The following is a 19,865-nucleotide window of genomic DNA, read 5'->3' as shown; positions in this document are numbered from 1 at the left end:
TCTTACTGAACACAAATCGCACAGAAAGTGGAATTTGGAATACTTATAAAGAACTGTCACAGAGATGACATTTATGAGATAAAAATATCTTACAATCTTATCAAATAATACTTAAATATGTCATACAATATCACTGAAATGCGAATGCAGTAGGTTTTTACAATATTTTATATGAAAAAGTTCCTATAATTTTTCTAATTGTAACCGATTTAAAGTTTGATTATAGCCAGCATTCAAGTATCCAACAATAGCACTTGGTAAGTCGAATTAAATACTTAACTTTACCTGTACTTTTATGGTTACCTTCAGAATCTCTTTATAGAAATATATAGTTTCTATTAAATGTTTTACCATATATATTATCCATCAGGTACGATATAACTTAAACTTTATGTTAATTATTTAAACTTATTGAACCAAGTTCAAATCATATTTCACATTGTATATGATTATAAGTTAAGTGTCGCTACTTGATTAGAAAAGTGAAAGGAATCATAACAGCTATCTGTTTATGCATATCAAATCTCTTTGTGTTAAAATTCTTTTGCAGTATGAAACTATTAAATTCAAATATAAATGTAGAGTGTAATGAACTTGTTAAATTTCTGTTTTCGTTCTTTTTATTTTTAGATTAATATATGTGGCCATGAAGCTGTTTAAGCCAATATCAGTGCTGCGATATGGTCGAAAACGTAGGGTGTCACGAGGAGTCAGCACCTGGTCCCCGCTGGCCACTGCCTTCAACACAAGACCTAACTCTCAGCCTGTATTTGATACATTGAGGGAAAGAACAGTAAGTTTCTCTGAAATATATTAAAAAAAATATTGCCAAAATGGCTCTTTTTCACAATATTGTCATAATACTATTCGTAAGTTGAAATGTATCTTACTGTCCATTTTCAGGGACTTTTTAACAAACCAGAACTGACAAGTTTTGAAGGCTTCTACACTTTGAAGGATCAGGCTATTGCAGCAACGGATAGATTGATAGAGGAAGCAATATCTGGTCCTACGAGGCCTATGGTGGAAGTGTTTGATGAGCTCTCAGATACATTGTGCAAAGTAGCAGATTTAGCCGAATTTGTTAGGATTGCTCATCCGCAACCACACTTTGCGAGTGCTGCTGAAGATGCATGTATCAGTATCAGTGGAGTTGTGGAAAAGTATGGATTTAAAAAATATGAAATAGTCTACCTGATTCTACTTATATTGTCTGCTTTTTATAACTTTTCGCAACAAATAATGAAAAGTAGAGCTTGAAAAATTAATCTTTTACATAACAACTCTTAATGATTAAACAAATTTATTCATAATTTGTTTGAAATGTTCCAAGTATATTCAATTCAAATCTGTTCTACGTTACTTCCAGATTAAACACGCACAAAGGTTTATATGAAGCGTTGCGTGATTCAGTCAGACGGGGAACATCCGGTGACAAGCATTTAGCAGAATTGTTTTTATTTGACTTTGAGCAGAGTGGCATACAGCTGGAGGATGAGCCTCGCAAACGAGTGGTGGCGCTCAATGACCTCATACTGCAGACGGGCCAGCGCTTCATGGCTGGAGCTGCAAAACCACGACGTGTACCCAGATCTGCTGTGCCGCAGAATGTCAGGCAGTTGTAAGTAACATGACCATTCTTTGTCTTTATTTGACTATTTTGCCAATAATAAACATTAAATATGTCTCCGCTTTTATGTATTTTCTATGTACTTTTGAATAAATTGAGAAGAAATAAGTGTGTTAAGTTTTAATTCTGTTTGTGTTTAGTTTCAGTAGCGAGGGTGACAACGTGATAGTGAGCGGTGTGTACGCAGAGTGCGGTGAGGCGGCGGCGCGCGAGGCTGCTTACCGCCTGTACCTTGCGCCCGAGCCTGGGCAGGACCGCTTGTTGCACACAACACTGACTGCCAGACATGAGATGGCCACCATATGCGGTTTCCAGAGCTACGCGGACAGGTATATGTCACCTTAAGATGTTTTCTATACAAAGATGTGTAAAAATGAAGTTGACTTTAGAAATGCTACGCTGGATGCATCATTATTGCTATTTTGAGACTGTTTTTATATTTAATGTATTAAAAATATTAGTAAAGTGTTATTGAAATAACCTCTTTTATAAATTGGACGCTGGTATACAATAACTTCACCCCTTACTCAGAGTAGGCTCCGAGCCCCTCGGTGGAGACATTTAGTGAGCTGATGATAATGATGACAATAACTTTGCCATAGGACATTAAAATATTTTAACAAGCAATAAAATATATCCTGCATTTTATTTTCAGAGCAATTAAAGCAAGTATAATGGAAAACGCAGCATATGTCCGTGAATTCCTCGACATACTGTCCGACAATCTATATGACAGAGCAAAGATGGATTTTGATACAATGTTAAAGATGAAAAAGAAGGAAACTCCATACCAAGACTCTCTGATGTGCTGGGACACGCCGTACTACACTCATAAGGCGAAGACACAACTCCTCAATGTAGCAAATTCAGATTTCAGTCCATATTTCTCGCTCGGTGGATGTATGGAAGGATTGAATATGCTCTGTCAAGAATTGTATGGAATTACATTGAAATCTGAAGAAATGCTGCCGGGTGAGTGTTTTGATATAGAACTATTCAAGTATCTTTTATCAAAAATGTCTCAGTTAAAATATACAAAGAAAATGTTACAGATTTATTTTTTTAATCTACTATTAGTTTTTGACAAAGTATAATTTACATATGTTTTTCACTTTATAGTGTTGTTACAATGATATGTATTTGTTGGGCGTTCCCGCAGTGTAAACTCACAGTAAACATGTTTGCAGGTGAATCCTGGTCTCCGGATGTGTACAAGCTGGCTGTGGTGCACGAGGATGAGGGTCTGCTGGGGCACATATACTGCGACCTGTATGAGAGGCCCGGCAAGCCGCACCAGGACTGCCACTTCACCATACAGGGTGGCAAGCTGCTGCCAGACGGCACTTACCAGGTCTCAAGTAATTTGCTTATCAGTTCTTTAGGATTATAGAGTCCAGTGTAAAATATAGCCTATTTTATTCTGATTAATTTAGCATTTTAATAGTGAAAGAATTTTTGAAATCTGTCCATTTTTGAGTATATTTCTTATAAACATAATAATATAAAAAATTTCCTTTATATAATACTAGCCGTCTTTAAAGACTATGTTGTACATATGTGCAAAATTTAATCGCTATCCGTTGAGCCATTCCGGAGATACCTTCAAACATCCATTAATCCTTCTATGCATCCAAACTTTTGCGTTTATATTATTAAGATTGGAATCGATGGGCGAAATTGTGTAGAGATGGAGAAAGAAGAGGTACAGAAAGACAATTGTCTCTCTAATAAATATGTTTGTTTTGTTTCAGAACCCAATAGTGGTGATAATGTTATCTCTGAGTGGCGGACACCGGTGCGGGCCGGCGCTGCTGAGTGCGGGCGCGGTGGACAACCTGTTCCACGAGGCGGGGCACGCGCTGCACTCCATGCTGGGCCGCGCGCCGCACCAGCACGTCGCCGGCACGCGCTGCGCCACGGACCTCGCCGAGCTGCCTAGCGTACTACTGGAACACTTCGCATCTGATCCGCAGGTCAGGAGCACTTGTCTAACAACAAAAAACCTGATACCTTTGAATTCCACAGGACAGGGTATATGCCGTGTTATTTTGTGCCTATTTCATTTTCTAAATTTTGGCGTTGACAGTAGCGGTTGGCGATACAAACCCGAACTAATAATTAACTGATAGTAATTTCAAATTACCTTTTTAAGTGGGAATGGTGCATAGGCTCAGTGGAATAAATTTGTAATCAGAGTTTTTGAACCCACAGACAGCTCGCGACCCAATGGTCTACGTTACCTTTTTTTAGATTTCATAGCTATGACGTCACGATTGGCAAAAGCTCATGCATCCATAAAACACTGTAAACAACAATAGAATAAGTAGATGCCATATAAATAAGTTTTAGGTAAAGTTTAATTGTCGTGGTGTGCAGGTGGTGCGGCGTTTCGCCCGACACTTCCAGACGCGAGAGGCCATGCCCGAGGACATGCTGCAGCGACTTTGCGCTTCCAAACATCTCTTCGGAGCCAGCGAGATGCAGCTGCAGGTTGCTACATACGTTTACACTGTCATAAAAACATGTATACTACGAAACTATGAAATAAGTCGTTCAAAACTTAGTTTAGAGCGAATGCAAAAATTATTTTGGTGATTTTAGTATATTTGATGTATGAATGTTAATTTCCAGGTATTCTACTCAGCACTAGACCAGAAGTACCACGGCCCGGAGGCGGTGCTCGGCCGCTCCACCACAGACGTGCTCAAACAAGTACAGAAACAGTACTACGGCCTGCCTTATGTTGAAAACACGGTGCGTTTATTATGATTGTAAATTTAATTACAGATTCAAATATATTATACTGACTTATCATTGGTTTTCGAGACTAAAATGCATGTGTTAAACATCTCTCAGGGAGATGAGAGAGAGAGGGATGACGATATGTTTTATGAAGTACTTATCGTAGGTCACCGAAAGAGGGCGCTGTCATAAATTTAAAGTTGTCTTTATATTTGTGGTACCAGGCATGGCAGCATCGCTTCAGTCACCTGGTAGGGTACGGGGCGAAGTACTACTCGTACCTGATCTCCCGCGCGGCGGCCTGGGGCGCCTGGAGCGGACAGTTCGCGACACAACCACTCAACAGACAAGCTGGAGATGCCTTCCGGCACGGCGTGCTGCGACATGGCGGGGCGAAGCCTCCACAGGTACGTGAATGTTAATTACATAAGTTTCAATGACCTTGACACGATTTTATGTATCAGGAAGACTGGATTTTGGATCTTATACTTGTTATTAGTTGATCGCTAAAGCACATTACCATTTAGCGTTGGTTTCTGAGATAAAAATCTGTGTATAAAACATACTGTCATCCCTCTCATTATCTTTGAAAAAACAGAGCTAATAATATATTTTAAACGGGGATTTTGGTCTCGGAAACCCACGGTTAATTACTTGAATGCAACCTATGATGAAAGTAACTGAAGATTGGTTGGATATTGCAATATCTATTTGTCTATGTTCTGACTTCACATGCAATAATAAAACCTTTGTTTATTCCTTATCAGAAACTTCTACGAGACTACTTGGGTATGGAGATCACACCGAAAGCGCTCGCCACCGCATTGACAGATGAACTGGACTATCATAAAGACAACTTGGACAGGGTGTTCAGAATTTCTGACAAATAAATATCCCAACAATAATAATGGAATAGTCTAATGGAATTAAAACATACTGTATATAGGTTTTACAGATTGTCCCGTTGTATTTAATGTACAGTTAACGAGTCTCATGTTTCATTAAATTTTAGTTTATTAGAATTTATATTTAGTCCAATTGTATTAGCTCGTTTTTTTTTAATATTTACATTATTTTTAAACTCGCACTAGTGTAGTCTTTTATAACGATTTTGTTTGAGCAAAGTAATAAAATGCATAATATTAGATTATCAAAACTTTACTGATGCTCAAATATTATACAAGACATAATTGTTACAATAACTTTGGACTTAGGAAGATGGAATTAACGGGTTTCCATTGTCATAACACCTGTTGTAAAATTGCTGTATACCAACAAAACGATATTTTTAAACAAGTGTTGCGACAATGGAAACATCAAAAATTATTAAGGTACAATTAATTATTTCAGGTATTTGTTTAAAATATTGTGATGTTGCATAGTATTATTCTATTTAAAAAATCAGTTCAATCGTAAATAAATAAAACGACATAGAAAATTATAAATAGTTTTAATTGGTGATCCCTCTTGAAACTGAAAAGTAGTCTTATCTTACCTTTGTATACAGCATATTGTAAAACTTTCTTATATTTAGTAATAAATTATACAAGTTTGGCATCTTAAGATCTTATGGTGTTCACTATCGTATGTCTATTTAAGATTAGTTTGACAACTGGCGCCTATAAAATATCAAATTAATTTTGTATGAGCATTAATGTTGTACTTAATGGACGGTTGTCATAGTGTCGAACCGTCGCCCACAACGAATAACTGTGAACTATCGAGAATCGGTCTTGTAATAAAATCGAACAAATGGGTACTTTAATTTAGGTATTTTATAACTTTTTGAATTTATTACAGTTATTTGGTTATGTATCGCACAATTAATAAAAAAACATTTTGTTCGTCAACGCCGCAATTTTTGGTTTAATGTCTTATTTCTTTATGTACTTATGTAGGATAAGTGGATGCAAGTTCTATGAGAGTAACCATCGAAAATCGAAAAAACTCTTAATCGATTTTACTCAACCCACATCTATTAAATTGTCAAACTAATCTATCTTAAATAGACGCAGTATATAGTATGCAATAGAATATTGGCTACCTGTGGCCTGGCTGTGCCCCCGCCGAATCGAACCTTCACGTAAAGAGAAGACGTCAACAATCCGACTATTTGATAATTACTTTGGAATTTATTTGTAAGTACTTTTAGGCATTCTTAGAGCGAATGGCACGCTTTTGTTACCACGTCAAGTGACATAAGGCTAGTGTTTTGCCGATACACCGGCAGTGTCGGATTTTCTTCCTAACAGTACAAAGCTGGGAATTCGACCCGGTTAAGCTTGGGTACGATAAAAAAGATTATTGATAAGTAGATTTATTAAAAGAACTTTTTATTGTTTTTAGAATCAAACTCGATTTAGTAGCGAATTTATTTGGACTAAAATTGTTTTATTTTTAATTTTTTTTTATCATAGTTTTCTAAAGTTTAAAAAAAAGGTTTAAAATTTTATAATAGCTACGACGATGTCCTAAGAAAGTGATTTAAATTAAATAAAATATTGTAATACATAAATTAATATTGTGTGTACATTTTGCTGGCCATAGACACAAGTTAAAACAATGTTTGTTTAGCAAAACATTTATTGCACTATTTCTATTATAGAAAAATGTATGGGTTAATTTGGATAAATGTTTCACAGAGGATCATCAATTGTCTAATATCACACGTTATTTCCTAGCGTGTCGTATAATTATCCATTGATAAAGCCGGGGCCGCCATGAGCTCGGTTCGTGAAGCTAACTCTATCTACAAACATCGACCAAAGGCGTCAGGCCGCAATTTTTTTTTATATTTTTAAAATGTTCACAGAACGATACAAAATTTGCGTCACAAGTCACTTCAGTGCCATGTCTCGTGTGTGGTGTGCGGGGGGTCCCGGGCGTGCCGCGGGGGGTGCCGCAGGGGGTGCTGGGGGTCACGGAGGGGGTTCTTAAGCTACGTAGTTGTACTGGTTGGGGTTGTCCTTGTCGCGCTCCATGTAGTCTCTGTCGATGAGCGATTCAATGCGCTTCTTAAGGTCGGCGGGCTGAGAACAAGTTACAAATAAATATTATAAACAAGTAAAATCCTTACACTATTTGTATATTTGTTCACTGACTTTCTCTTTACAGATAAACTAGCTATTGCCCGCGACTTTGTCCGCAAGGAATTTAAAATATAGTAATGAATATAGCCTACTATGATATTTGATGATTTTTAAAACTGGTTAATCAACCTACTTGACCATTTTCAAAATATAAATTTCAAATAAAAAAATAAAATATATATATTTTGTATAAAAGGATATAAATCCTAATATACAAATCTTTCACCTTTATAACATTAGTATAACTATTGAAATGTCTAAATAGGTTTTTATTTTTAAAAAGTGACAGTTTTTGTTACCTTGACTGGGAACTTGAGCTGGTTGTAGAGTTCGGAGATGAGGAGGTTATGCGAGAGAGCCTTGCGCATCTTCATGACGCGCACGATGGCCGCGTCGATCTGGTACTGCCGATCCTGGAACACGCGCTCCTCTGTCGCCTTCTGCTCCTCACTCTGCAAACAATACATACAAATATGAAAGAACGCGTTATCTCATAAGGATCGAGTGAACGTCCGTTTTAGAGACGTTCCGTAACCACGAACTTACTTGATACGGACTATACAATGCCGTATTACAGGTACTAAAATTACGTCTTATTTAGGTAGATTAAGGATGCGTAGTATTATCTTTCTTTATTGAATATCGTATATTTATTACTACTTAACTACTACCCGCGCCTGACTCAGTACCCTCCGTGCCAGTGCTAATGGACTTTAAAGGCGATCGCTAGTCGCTTAGTGAAAATTGGGTCTAAGATTTTATAAATGTTTTCAGATATCTTGACTGCTAACTTCGTACTAGTCGTTGCACAGAACACATTGTTAGTTGTAGTAGAGAACAAAGGGACGCGGGGGGAGGGCTTATAACCTTGAACCGTCAAGATATTTGAATAGAGTTATAGGTGATACTAACAGTTTCCTTCATCTGTATCTGGTTGATCTTGATGCGGAAGAGTTTGTTGGTGAAGTCATTGTTGAAGGCGAAGTGGTCAGCGTCGTGCACCTCGCGGCCGCGCGGCGCCTTGCTCAGCACGCGCGCCTTGCCGCACGCCAGAGACTGCAGCGTGCGTCGCAGCTCGCCCTCCTGCACACACAATATATTTATTACTGCAAAAGTAAACACTGCTTTGGACACATCGACATGGATCTTGCTGAAATTTGGTATAGGCTACAAATTACGTTTTTTTATCCACACGGTCGGAGTCGCGGTCCTCGGTTAGTTTAAATGAATTCATCAGTGAAAGTTTATTTAGTATTATAAAATGATATCTAATCATCATCAACCTGCCCTTATCCCCATCGAGGGTCGGCACAGCATGTACTACTCCTCCATACATCTCTATCAGCCGTCATATCCGAGTCTACCCCCTTCTTACGCATATCCTCTTTCACACAGTCATTCCATACTTTTTTTGGTCTTCCTCTACCCTTGTAGCCATCCACATTCAATCTCATTACATAAAATGATATCTTATGTTTACCTCAATGTTAGTAGCAGTTTTAATATCTTCAAAGGAGAGGTTGTCACCGTCGTTGAATAGCAGCAGAACGAGAGCTTGGAATAGAGATACTTGTAATTCTTTGTTACCCTGAAAACATTCAAATATGCACATTAATTTATATTTACATATTATGCACAAATTTGAGTACTAAAATTGCTTAGCAATTGAAACAGACAATTTATTTGAGTTGGCACGTCGGGATTAAGAGTACTATACTACCCAACGTGCCAACTCAAACGGCAATCTATTTGGAGGTTAATCTTGAGCTTCGAAGCGCCAAAATAAGCGACATATATTATAAATTTATTGATTTGTGTTACCTGTGCGAAATGCGCCCTGAGCACGCAGTGTCCGAGTGTGGCCTGCCATTGCAGCTTACGACCCGAGTGCTTGGCCAGGTAGAACTTGGCAAAGTGGTCCTGGTGGCGCGTCAGCTCGGCCGGCAGCCGCACCTCGCCCGCAGGATACGTCGGCCAGAATCCCATCGTCAGGATGTACACTGACAGCTCCAGACCACCGCTCTCCTGACTTGCAGCCAAGTGCTGCAAATATACCAAAAAAGGCATTAAGAACCCAATTAAGCATACTATCTTCTACTTAACAGAGCAATAATTGAATGCAATAAATTGCGCACATAATTTAACTTTAATAATTGAATTTTAAGCAACTTGTTTAGACTATAAAAGACATTTTTTGCTTTAATTTAATTGTAGGCAAGAGGCAAAAAACTTGCATCATGTAAAAGGCTCTTAACTGTCAGAACCAAAAATGTAATAAACATGAACATACCTGTTTATATGTGATATTAATATCCTTAGACAACTCCATATCTTTAAACATTCCTTCCAGTTTACAAGTAAAGCCTCCTCCGCACTCCTGCTTCAGTTTGCTGAGCATTGATTTCTCAGCATCAACCGAAGCGGACTTGCCAACAAGCAGTCTCTTTGCCAAGTCCTTCTTGTAGAATGCTTCAAACACATCCTTGCCATGTATAAACCGGAATAACACCATTATTTTGTCAAGGAGTCTTTCCAATTCTTCCTCAGTCGCTTCTTTGTTACCAGCCCGGAGTTTTAAGTCAACAAATTTGGCTGAGGAAAAGATAGTGAAAGTTTAATGAAGCTTTTTGAATTTGATGGAAAATAAGTTGATTTCTCATTTGGTTAACGATCAAAATAGGACAATTATATGTTTGTCATAATATTAATTTTGTCGATCAACAAGAGAGTAATGTTTTTCGCTGTTTGAACTTACAGCTTAGCATAGCTTAACAAATTAAATAAAAATTAAATAAATAAATTGTGTTTATAAGTGTAATAATTTGATTGATTAATTCCACATTTCAATTAAAAATAATGACCAAATATTACAAATACATACCAATAAGTTCAGCAGGCTTGTTCTGCCGCTGGTTGATGAAGTACTCAAAGGCCTCCCGCATGGAGTACACAAACTTTGAATTGCGCTGGAAGCAGGAGCTGACCACATGGTCCAGCCGCTCTTTGAACTCCAGCAGCTCAGACACCATTGTCTTGTCCCGCTCGGGCTCTATCACTATTGTGCGACCTTTTTTCTAAAAAGGTTGAAAATTATCACAATATTATAAACTGAAATTGTCATATTTTTACTAATTTCTACTTCGAAATTTGTTACTGAATGGAAGAAAAGAGGACATTCTCGAGGAAATACGTTTCTCTGCATCACATATTTTTTTATTATTATAATTTGTAATATGCATATTTTTGCCAATTTATTTTAATATTATTTATCTTTATAAATTGTTCACTAAGATATTTATAAAAATAAACTCTTCATTTTAATTTCTCCTAATTAAACCAAATAAGAAAATCTTACCTTGATATATGCATTGAAATGGTTGCACAGTTCATTGAGACCATCCTTGACTTTGCTGAAGAGATTGTACAATGTGGTGAGATCAGACAGCCGGGGTCCGTCCATGAGAGCCTCCAAGCCTTTAGTCAGTATTCCAGAGAGGTGCTCGCTGAGCAACTGTCGCTCTATTGTGTGGATCAATTGCCATCTGAAAAGAGTATAAAGATTATTTTGCTTCAATGTAATCTTCTGAGTTGATATTGTATCAAATTTATAGTAGTCTGCAACTCTCTTCCTTTAAAACACACATATCTCTGACAATTTAACTGATGAAAAAGTCACTTTTATTTTTAAAATTATTCACTTATTGTTAAATATGTATTTATCCTTAACTAGTTTTGCTCAGCACAAATAACAATATCATTTCAGTATAACTGTATGTCAGTTCATTTATTGTAATTATTTTTAATCACTAGCAACCTGGTAACATTTATTGCCTCAAACAAAGAATGCAATAGAAAACAGTATACTAACTTAGTAGATGGGTCTAGATAGTGTAGAAGCCTCTCATTCTCCTCTTTCAGCCTCTTCTCGACGTGAGCGAGGTACTGCGCTACTGAGAGTTCGCGCATCAGCCGCTGGCCCTCCGCAGCGTACAGACGCTCCGTTGCTTGCAGGAACCTGCAAAATGTTACAATGAACTCTTAACTTATAACATACACCATCTAAGCTGCTTGTCTCTTCTGCCCGGTATAGACAGACACTGTTTTTAATACTAGTAAGTTGTCGCTGTAATATGAACACACTAATGAAGTTGCAGGTTAACTGATTTAAACGATCCGAATGCCACCCAACCCCACCAAAGGACTTTGATCCTACCCTAAGTTAGGGTTGACTATATACATGGCTGGGGATAAATATTTGTAATTTTAACAAATAAAAAGAAAGGTATGTCCAGTGTCTGTATCTGTGCTTGTTTGTAGACTAATCGTGCAACATATTACTTGTGTTCGAAGGCATCTTGGTATATCTGGAGATCAGAGAGCATTCGCAGCAGACTCTTGAGCAGAGATATGTCGACGGCGTCACCACCACGCTCTTTCTCTATTAGCAGCAGTAAGCCGTCCACAGTGCGAGTCTGCACCAGCGTGTTCATAGCTATGTGGTGCCGGAACAAGTCTAGACCCATGTCCCTGTTGTAATTATATCAAATGTGAAATTTATTAATATAAACATTGTCTCCATTTTATTTATGTAAATATTTATAAATAATAATTTGGGTTTAGGTTTAGCATAAAAAATATGTTAAATGTTCAATACAAAATCCAATCTTTTCAACACCAAGCAAAGATATGCTCTAAAATAAGTATAAGGATGTAAGCCTGTAACAACATCCATATTCAATACAATCTTATCATTATAATCATATTTGTTATATAAAAGAATACCAAACATACAAATGCATTGTGGAGTACCTCAATGCTGTTTATTATTTACCTGTTTAGATATGGGAGTTCACAATATAACATACATACCCTAGAAAAACATCTTTATATTCATTTCAGGATGTATATAATCTCACTTACCATATAGAGTGTATACTAGGATTTTGTAACACATAAGTTCTGTCTAGGTATAGGAATATGCTGCGTATCATGATCATTTGTCTGCAATGAGCTCTCCAGCAGTCGTCCATCCTCTTGAGAAACACCTGGCGGTCCATGCTCTCCGAGAGGAACTGTTCTATGTTGGCTTTTACATGGGCTTCAACAAGGTTTGTTAGGTTGACATACAATTGTGATGCCATCTGTGAAGTTTAAAGTATAGTTAAAACTCGTCATAACATCGAAACGATTACAATTATTCAGTTGTAATAAGCAAGTGTTTATACTTAATATTGGATCATTATCTTTATGTCCTTTTCCTGAAACTAGATATAGAAGGCTCGATTGAAATTAAGCAAATTAGTTAGGTAGTATTTTAATAAGTTAGTAAAACCAACCTTATGGCTACACATATTTTCTACTGCTTGATACAGCTCCTCCAGGGAATATGCGATAGCCTTTGATGTCTGAATAGCGATCACGGCTTCTCGGAGTTTGCTCCATGTTGTCTCTTGGTAATTTTCTGGAAGGTTCGGTTTACCTAGAAACAATTATGCACTTTTACCGATAAAATGTCATTAAGGTTAGGTCATGACTATACGCAAAGGAAAATTCGTAAACACACTTTTAAAGTTTTTTATAACCAGTTTCTTTGTTGTTACTCCGGGTTTAATCGTGGTCGCCGACATCTTAATAGCGCCATTTGAGTTTGGAGTTAACAAGGAGAAGTTTGATTTCTTCTCATTGACATTCATTTCGTCTAATTTTGCTCTCTTGCTGGATTGTTCGTTACTGACTTGTGAACGTTTTCTACACTGATTACCACCCTCCTCGACCAAAACAGGAGTCTTAGGTAAACCCGACATAAGAAAGCATGTTATGGCCACGGCCACGAAAGTATATAATTTGATTTACACTATTTAATTAAACACTACAAATAAAAATAATGCAGTTTGTCAATATTCTCTACAATCACCACCATTACGCTAAACTAAATTAAGTTACTAGCCTACAGATGGCGCTGAAAGCATTGAACAACTGTCATTATTGTAAAAAAAACGTAATAAACCTATGCTTTGGATACTTGTCTCTTCGTTACCTTGTGAGATTTTAAAACTATTAAATTAAATATTTACAAAAATCAATATTACAACGTTTTTCTAACAGTATCTGATACATTTATGTTTGATTCCAGCCGATAGCCTAAATGTCGTAAAAATCAAATTTCATACACGGCCTTTCGGTCTTTTTGCCTGGTTTACATAATGCCACTACAGTAGGACAGTAGCGCTAGCCTGGCGTTTTGGTCACTGGCGCCAGTTAGTGTTTAATATGCCAGTGTTCATTTTAAACGCCACAACTATACTGTACTGGCATAATGTAAACCATATATGTTATTTCAATTGTTTACAATATTACGCGTTGTTTTGAAATGGAATAAGGAATCAGGATCCAATAGGCATTTTATATGAAAGTTGACGCCGCAATCGGTGGAAATGGGACAACTGACTTTGATGTTTCATTTTACTTCTATAGGACCTCACTAGTAGTAACTAACAACTATAAAATTGACGATATCAATGTACACAAAAGATAGGCAAGTAACGGTATCTTATTCTTATACATCAATTTGTAGGATCTTTAGCCAAGGCAAGTAACGGTATCTTATTCTTATACATCAATTTGTAGGATCTTTAGCCATTAATGTTTGTTCTCACATGATACCTTTTTACTTGTAACATGTTATTCATTTTTGTAATTCTGACGTCACCGTCCATATGCGAAATAAGTCAATTTATAATCAGACTAGACATCAGACAACTTGTGAGCAATTTGTGCACTGACCGAATTATCGAAAAATAGAAGTGAGATTTAACGACGACAGTTCATGAATTTTTGTTATCCAATGAAGACAACATTCTATTCAGTTTATAATTTGCCTAGGCAGATTGTATTATATTATCCTAATCGATCGGCGAAATATAAATTTCATTTCTTTAATTACTGATTAAAGCAAACAATATTTTACCACATTCAGTTCGATAATTTCTAGTTACGCAGTTTTCAGCCAATTTGCTCTTAATTACTAGATGGATAATTTGCAATATAAAGTAATATCTATATATTTCGAAAAGTTTGTGCTGATTATATATTATTTTAGTGCATATTTAAAGTTGCAATTGTTATATACTCATGTAAACCCATGGCAATTATAATTAAGTATTTATTGTGTTTTCAATTGTCTAGTTCGTATGATTCGATTTTGATTCACCCTAGCTGAAAGTGCAGGTCCGGAGGGGCGACGGCGGGGGCGTAACAAGTGTCGGGGGCACATGTGCGTTGTGCCCAGTGCGCCCGGCACCGGCTCCGTTTCTCCATTCATTCAGTGCTCCTTCATTCAGCACAAGCGCCGGTTCACTTCGAAACAGGCCGCGCTACTGCGTGGGCGGGAATACGTGACAGGAGCGTTTCGCGCGCATTTTCAAATTTTTTTTTAATGCGACAAAGCCAAAAAGTTTTGTTTTTAAAATATGTTTGAGGTTTAGTTTTTTTTTACTTTTTAAAATGGGTGAACAAACTTTTAATATCACGGACGACAATATCGAGCAGCATATTATTACTTTGTTTGAAAAATTAGAGTGTATGCGTAAAGATGCGAATTCGGATGGGTTGTCGGGCAAGATGCCGGCGCGGCTGGAAGTGAGGACTTTATCATTGTGGAAGGCAGTTGTGGCAGAGTGTGCGGCATCCTTTCTCTACGTGTTCATAGTGTGCGGAGCGGCAGGCGGCGCGGGCGTCGGCGCCTCCGCCTCAGCGGTGCTACTCGCTACCGCTCTCGCTTCCGGCTGTGCTATAGCCACTATCACATTATGCTTCGCTCATATATCTGGTAAGAAAAATCATATACGCTTTTTTTGACATCATTTTATATTTTTATGAAACAAAAAGCACGTTACACACAAGTTTATTTTTTTTAGCGATTCTGCCTTTGACCAAGGTCCTTACAGGTAAAGGTCTTCATGATAGGATTTTTAAACGTCTTCTTGCAGATAGGTTTTATATCTCGCTATAGTGTAATTATAAGCGCCTATTGTTTCTAGTACGCGTTGCGAAAGAAAACATTGTTAGTTTGAATCCGATATTCTTCTATTTTTATTTACCCTTTACTAGCATATTTAGTTGGTATAACATTTTAAATTCAAAAATACTCTACGAATCCTTTGATTTTGGTAAAACTTATATTTCATTATATTCTCTCTACGGAGAGCGTAAAAATATAAAATAAAATACTCCGCTTGAAACCTGATGCACAAACACACTTAAACGTAGTGTTTAATATAATTTATAAACCCGTTATTTGCGAGGATACTGGCAGCTGTTTGCCCGAAGAGGATATCGCTCTACACCGGCTTTGGTATAAAAAAACCAAAAAAACAAAAGCCCGACCAACTTACGGCCACGTGTTCTGCTATGTTTTTTTTATTCGAATTGGAAGTTCTAATAGTAAGAACTTTTGAAATATTTCTCTATTGTCTATTATTTTTAAATACCAACCGCATTGATTTATTAATATTTGTTTTCCTTTTAGGATCTTAGAAAATAATTTTCTTAATAAAGCTCTGTTGGGGTACACTTCTTCCTACAATTATTATATTAGAGTCAAAACATGTAATATGTCATATTATTCACGATATTAAATGTTTGTTGAGGCGGCTGCACGAGACTTATAATTTAGCTTCAATTGCAGACATCAGCAGCAGACGTCTTGCGTTCGAGTTAAGAAACGACACGAACACGCAGATGTTTTTAATTATTTGACTTTTAACAAGCCCCTAACGTCAGACAAATGTATCTTGCATCTGCTTGTTTTACGATTTTGTTATACATACTGATTTTCTATCATCCTTTATGTGATCTAGTAAATTGTTTTTAATTCTTTCCTTCTCCAGCCAGTCTTTTTGTTGTACATTTAAAAAAAAACAATACGATTCAAATAATTTTAATATTTATAGACACGACACGTGTCGCACCCTTCACCCTTTAGCCCCACATATTAATGGAACAATGTCATTTTAAATTGTGTCATAATATCCGTAGCATCACGTCGCGATCGCCTCAACAATCGAGTACTAATTCGGGCATTAGCTAATGTCCGCGAGTCGATGTTATAAATCTTTAAAAGTTCAAGCGGTGTCCGCGCGCCCTAATTTTCACTAATGACTGAGCAAGTGAACAACGTTCGTCCCATCCCTATTTAAAGATCGCACTAATGTACTCTGAAGTTTCGATCGATATTCGCTTCAATTTGCTTTCAAATATCGACTTTTTATTTACTTTTAATCTATGATTGGCTTTATTTTTATGTTTTTTTAGCCGGCCTGTACATGATAATATTTTGCTGGTTATAAAATTTTATGTAGTTATTAGAAATTAAACTTCGAGATGAAATTCCTTTTACAGTTTAAAAATATACATTGTATTGCGAATATTGTAAAAAATATTCAACGGGATCGAGGACATCTGGCCTTTGCGGACTTTTAAAAATTCTCTTTTGATTTGTAACTGGAATTTCCGTTGCGCTGGTTTACAGAGATTGAATACTAAAATTTCATCTCTATGACATTTGTTATTCCGTCCGTTTCTCGCCTCTACCTCCATTATAGGTTAAGCTTTAGCTACCTGTTTTTGTAATGCATCGAGGGTCAAAGCGTAGCGAACACGGGCCATAACGCACACTAATGTTATTTATTATCTACTATAGTAGGGTATATAGAAATTGTATTGCTAGTTAGAATATTGTTTTCTGTATTGTTCAAGAAAAGCTTCTTAAATTAGTTAAATGTTTGGTGTTTTGTTTCATTGTTTAATTTGAAACAAAGCTTGCATTAAATGTTGATATTCTTGAGATAAACTCGTCAACTAAAGATAAAAAATAGCAGTTACAGTATTTTGGAATTACATAGCAAAATAGCTTGAATACAAGTCTGTCTACTCAATTAAACGACACACGTGTTTGGAAGTTTTTATGCTATGTCGTCATTGTCAGTTTACGATAAGTCCAGGTGCAAAGAGTATAAAGATCATAGAGTAGAGAGCTCATTTTAGAATATTAATAAAACAAGATGTTTTATAAGATAACATTTTTAATTCATTATCTATGTTTTTATATAATTCCTAATATCTTCGCCTAAAGTTCTCTATAGGAGAGTAGTTTATAAAATTATTTCGTTGCGACACGAACTCTATAAATCTTAATTCCCTCACTGCGTTCTACTCGCGGAGAATAATAATATATCGGTCCTGTGATACTGCAGACTTCCATAAGAAATTTATCTGCATTCTGCAATGTATCACTTTGCGTTGGTACTTTATGTCTTAGTATTTATCTTCTTTTTCTTCTTTAAATTTATGTGAAGTAAAATATTAAAAAACGAATAATTTACTAAAATATATTATTAAATGGAGTACCTTTAGGCAAGGTCCTGAAGATACTGGCAGCGTATGAATATGAATAATGTAATTTAATGTAATGGATATGTCAAGTTAATTTATATGACTGAAATAATTGTTGTGTTATCCTAGCTGTCGCCCGTGACTTCGTTCGCGCGATAATAAAGAAGTAGCCAATGTGTTCTTCTAGAATATGCTCTATATCTGTGCGAAATCCATTGAACCGTTCTGGAGTTACCTCTTAACAAACATTCATCGCATACAGACAAACTTTCGTATTTATAAAATAAGTAAGATTTATGTATTATTAAATCTCCTTCGCAATTTATTCTTCAAACCTGATGCAATATGATCTTACCTTTTAAAATATCAGTTACAAGATTGATGAAAGTATCAGATTTATATATAAAGTTTTAATTGTTTCGTCTTCGTAGGTATCATTTACTAAAGTAATGTTTTAGACTTTATAATTGCCTTGTATGCTTTGAATGCGTAATTGCTCCGTCTGGAAGTCCGCATTGTCGCGTTTTCAGCACTTGTAGGCGCGAATGCCTCGCCAAAGGAGTTAACGCGTTCAAATCTTTTTTGAGTTCTTCAGACAGGGTTAAAAATTTAAGACGTAGGTCTTCATGTTTTACGTAATGTTTATGAATAAGACGTAATGACATATTGTACGCTAATTTATATTTTATTTTTAGGTGTTCTTTTGTATATATTTAAAAAATTCTAAAAAATTGAGCCAGCAATCGTGTTCTTTTAAAAACTGAAATATAAACAAAAAAAAATCTTATTTAAGTAAGTTTTTTTTTCGTTATCTGAACTGTTAACTCGGCGTTGCATTATTTCACCTGAGCTCCTTTTGTTCGCAATGCACTTTTGCGTGTATGTATAAAAACAAGAGTTCAACATGTTGAAAAAACATATCTGATATTCCTTTCAGGTGTGAAATATGAATCGAATTCGAAAACGGAAAAGGTTCATCGCTATATTTTTTAACTCAATGTTGGTAGATGTCAATGTATGTGTGTGTGTGTGTGTGTGTGTGTGTAGATTTATTGTATGTAGTAGAGACTATCATGGAAGTTAGTCTTAATTTTAGTAAATAAATACAATTTTCAAACATAAATAATAACGTGAAGTATGTCAACTCAGAAGTATTATAACTAAAATTCAGAGTTCCTCAGGGAATCTTAGCTCGGGTCGTTATTGGATTAGTTAGTTGTAAAATTATTTGAACAATAAGTTTTAAGTAGAATAATATTTTATGTCATCATTAATTAACATTGCCGAAAAAGTTACAAATACAAAATATTGTTACTTTTGTTTATTTTAAAGGAATAAGATAGATGGCCAGTTTGTTACATGTCTTGTCAGTTTTATACGATTAAGTAGATTCAGTATAATTCTTTTCATATATCTTTGCGGTGATGGCTATCCGCGGCGCATTGTCTTCCCCCGCATCCCGCTACTCTCCTCTAAGCCTAAAATTGTGCGCAACAACTCGCGCGAGGTTGGCTGCCAAGATATCTGAAAGCAATAATATCAACTTTTGCTGATTGTACAGAAGTATGGTATAATAAAGTTGAACATGTTATGATGCTGATGTGTTCTTGTTGTGTACAGGTGCTCACGTGAACCCCGCAGTGTCCGCGGCGCTGTGTGTACGACGGCGGGTGTCGCCGCTGCGCGCAGCACTGTACATGGCTGCGCAGTGCGGGGGCGCTATCGCCGGGGCCGCTGCGATTTATGGGTAAGTATTTTTCTTTCACAGTAATGTTTTCACTTTTGAATAATTATAATTGTAAAAAAATCATACATATCTTTGATAAGGTGTGTATATTAAGGAAATATTGTAAGCATAGAAAACATTAGTTATAAGTAGCAAGTTTTTGACACTATAAATAGTTTTTATAAACTTATCTATCCATAGAGCTTTCTAAGGATGTGTAATTCCTTTGAAATATAAGTAACCTAATAACGGATATCACAGATTCTTTAACAGTTTAATGAACTGT

General features: G+C 36.3%; 3 protein-coding genes across 4 annotated transcripts; 2 read left to right on the top strand and 1 right to left on the bottom strand.

The window, feature by feature from the left end:
- Nucleotides 1-89: 89 nt before the first annotated feature.
- LOC106124437 (mitochondrial intermediate peptidase) lies at nucleotides 90-5,722 on the top strand. 2 transcript variants are annotated; one of them, XM_013321103.1, is made up of 12 exons: nucleotides 90-257; nucleotides 631-793; nucleotides 904-1,163; nucleotides 1,370-1,621; nucleotides 1,771-1,959; nucleotides 2,286-2,602; nucleotides 2,818-2,981; nucleotides 3,382-3,603; nucleotides 4,007-4,120; nucleotides 4,262-4,384; nucleotides 4,597-4,779; nucleotides 5,140-5,722. In XM_013321103.1, exons 2-12 carry the CDS (start codon nucleotides 647-649, stop codon nucleotides 5,260-5,262), a joined length of 2,094 nt encoding a protein of 697 aa, XP_013176557.1. In that variant the 5' UTR covers nucleotides 90-257; nucleotides 631-646; the 3' UTR covers nucleotides 5,263-5,722. The 2 variants fall into 2 exon arrangements, with proteins under 2 accessions (XP_013176557.1, XP_013176558.1); XM_013321104.1 differs by lacking the exon at nucleotides 90-257 and adding an exon at nucleotides 313-370 and having other exon boundaries at nucleotides 5,140-5,262.
- Nucleotides 5,723-6,218: 496 nt separating this feature from the next.
- On the bottom strand, nucleotides 6,219-13,394 carry Cul4 (cullin 4). Its single transcript, XM_013321394.1, has 13 exons — nucleotides 13,025-13,394; nucleotides 12,798-12,940; nucleotides 12,382-12,602; nucleotides 11,800-11,988; nucleotides 11,330-11,476; nucleotides 10,817-11,003; nucleotides 10,343-10,535; nucleotides 9,752-10,053; nucleotides 9,283-9,504; nucleotides 8,942-9,049; nucleotides 8,374-8,544; nucleotides 7,761-7,913; nucleotides 6,219-7,401 (listed from the first exon to the last, which is right to left on the bottom strand). Exons 1-13 carry the CDS (start codon nucleotides 13,263-13,265, stop codon nucleotides 7,306-7,308), a joined length of 2,373 nt encoding a protein of 790 aa, XP_013176848.1. The 5' UTR covers nucleotides 13,266-13,394; the 3' UTR covers nucleotides 6,219-7,305.
- A 1,368-nt stretch (nucleotides 13,395-14,762) lies between these two features.
- On the top strand, nucleotides 14,763-19,604 carry LOC106124079 (aquaporin-2-like). Its single transcript, XM_013320533.1, has 2 exons — nucleotides 14,763-15,289; nucleotides 19,474-19,604. Exons 1-2 carry the CDS (start codon nucleotides 14,965-14,967, stop codon nucleotides 19,602-19,604), a joined length of 456 nt encoding a protein of 151 aa, XP_013175987.1. The 5' UTR covers nucleotides 14,763-14,964.
- The last annotated feature ends 261 nt before the right edge of the window (nucleotides 19,605-19,865 follow it).

The sequence above is a fragment of the Papilio xuthus genome, unplaced genomic scaffold, assembly GCF_000836235.2.
Source record: "Papilio xuthus unplaced genomic scaffold, Pxut_1.1 DF825946.1, whole genome shotgun sequence".
In the NCBI taxonomy this organism is placed as follows: Eukaryota; Metazoa; Arthropoda; class Insecta; order Lepidoptera; family Papilionidae; genus Papilio; species Papilio xuthus.
The sequence above is the reverse complement of the archived record's forward strand: the minus strand, read 5'-3'. Positions and strand labels throughout refer to the sequence as shown.

Bases quoted from the DNA above. Each gene is read 5' to 3' on its own strand.
- LOC106124437 (XM_013321103.1), top strand. From the start codon at position 647: ATGAAGCTGTTTAAGCCAATATCAGTGCTGCGATATGGTCGAAAACGT. The intron at 1,622-1,770 runs GTAAGTAACATG...GTTTGTGTTTAG, and splicing joins CCGCAGAATGTCAGGCAGTT to TTTCAGTAGCGAGGGTGACA. The intron at 3,604-4,006 runs GTCAGGAGCACT...CGTGGTGTGCAG, and splicing joins ACTTCGCATCTGATCCGCAG to GTGGTGCGGCGTTTCGCCCG.
- Cul4 (XM_013321394.1), bottom strand. From the start codon at position 13,265: ATGTCGGGTTTACCTAAGACTCCTGTTTTGGTCGAGGAGGGTGGTAAT. The intron at 10,054-10,342 runs GTATGTATTTGT...TCTTTTCCTCAG, and splicing joins CAAGCCTGCTGAACTTATTG to CCAAATTTGTTGACTTAAAA. The intron at 7,914-8,373 runs GTTAGTATCACC...TATTGTTTGCAG, and splicing joins AGATACAGATGAAGGAAACT to AGTGAGGAGCAGAAGGCGAC.
- LOC106124079 (XM_013320533.1), top strand. From the start codon at position 14,965: ATGGGTGAACAAACTTTTAATATCACGGACGACAATATCGAGCAGCAT. The intron at 15,290-19,473 runs GTAAGAAAAATC...TGTTGTGTACAG, and splicing joins ATGCTTCGCTCATATATCTG to GTGCTCACGTGAACCCCGCA.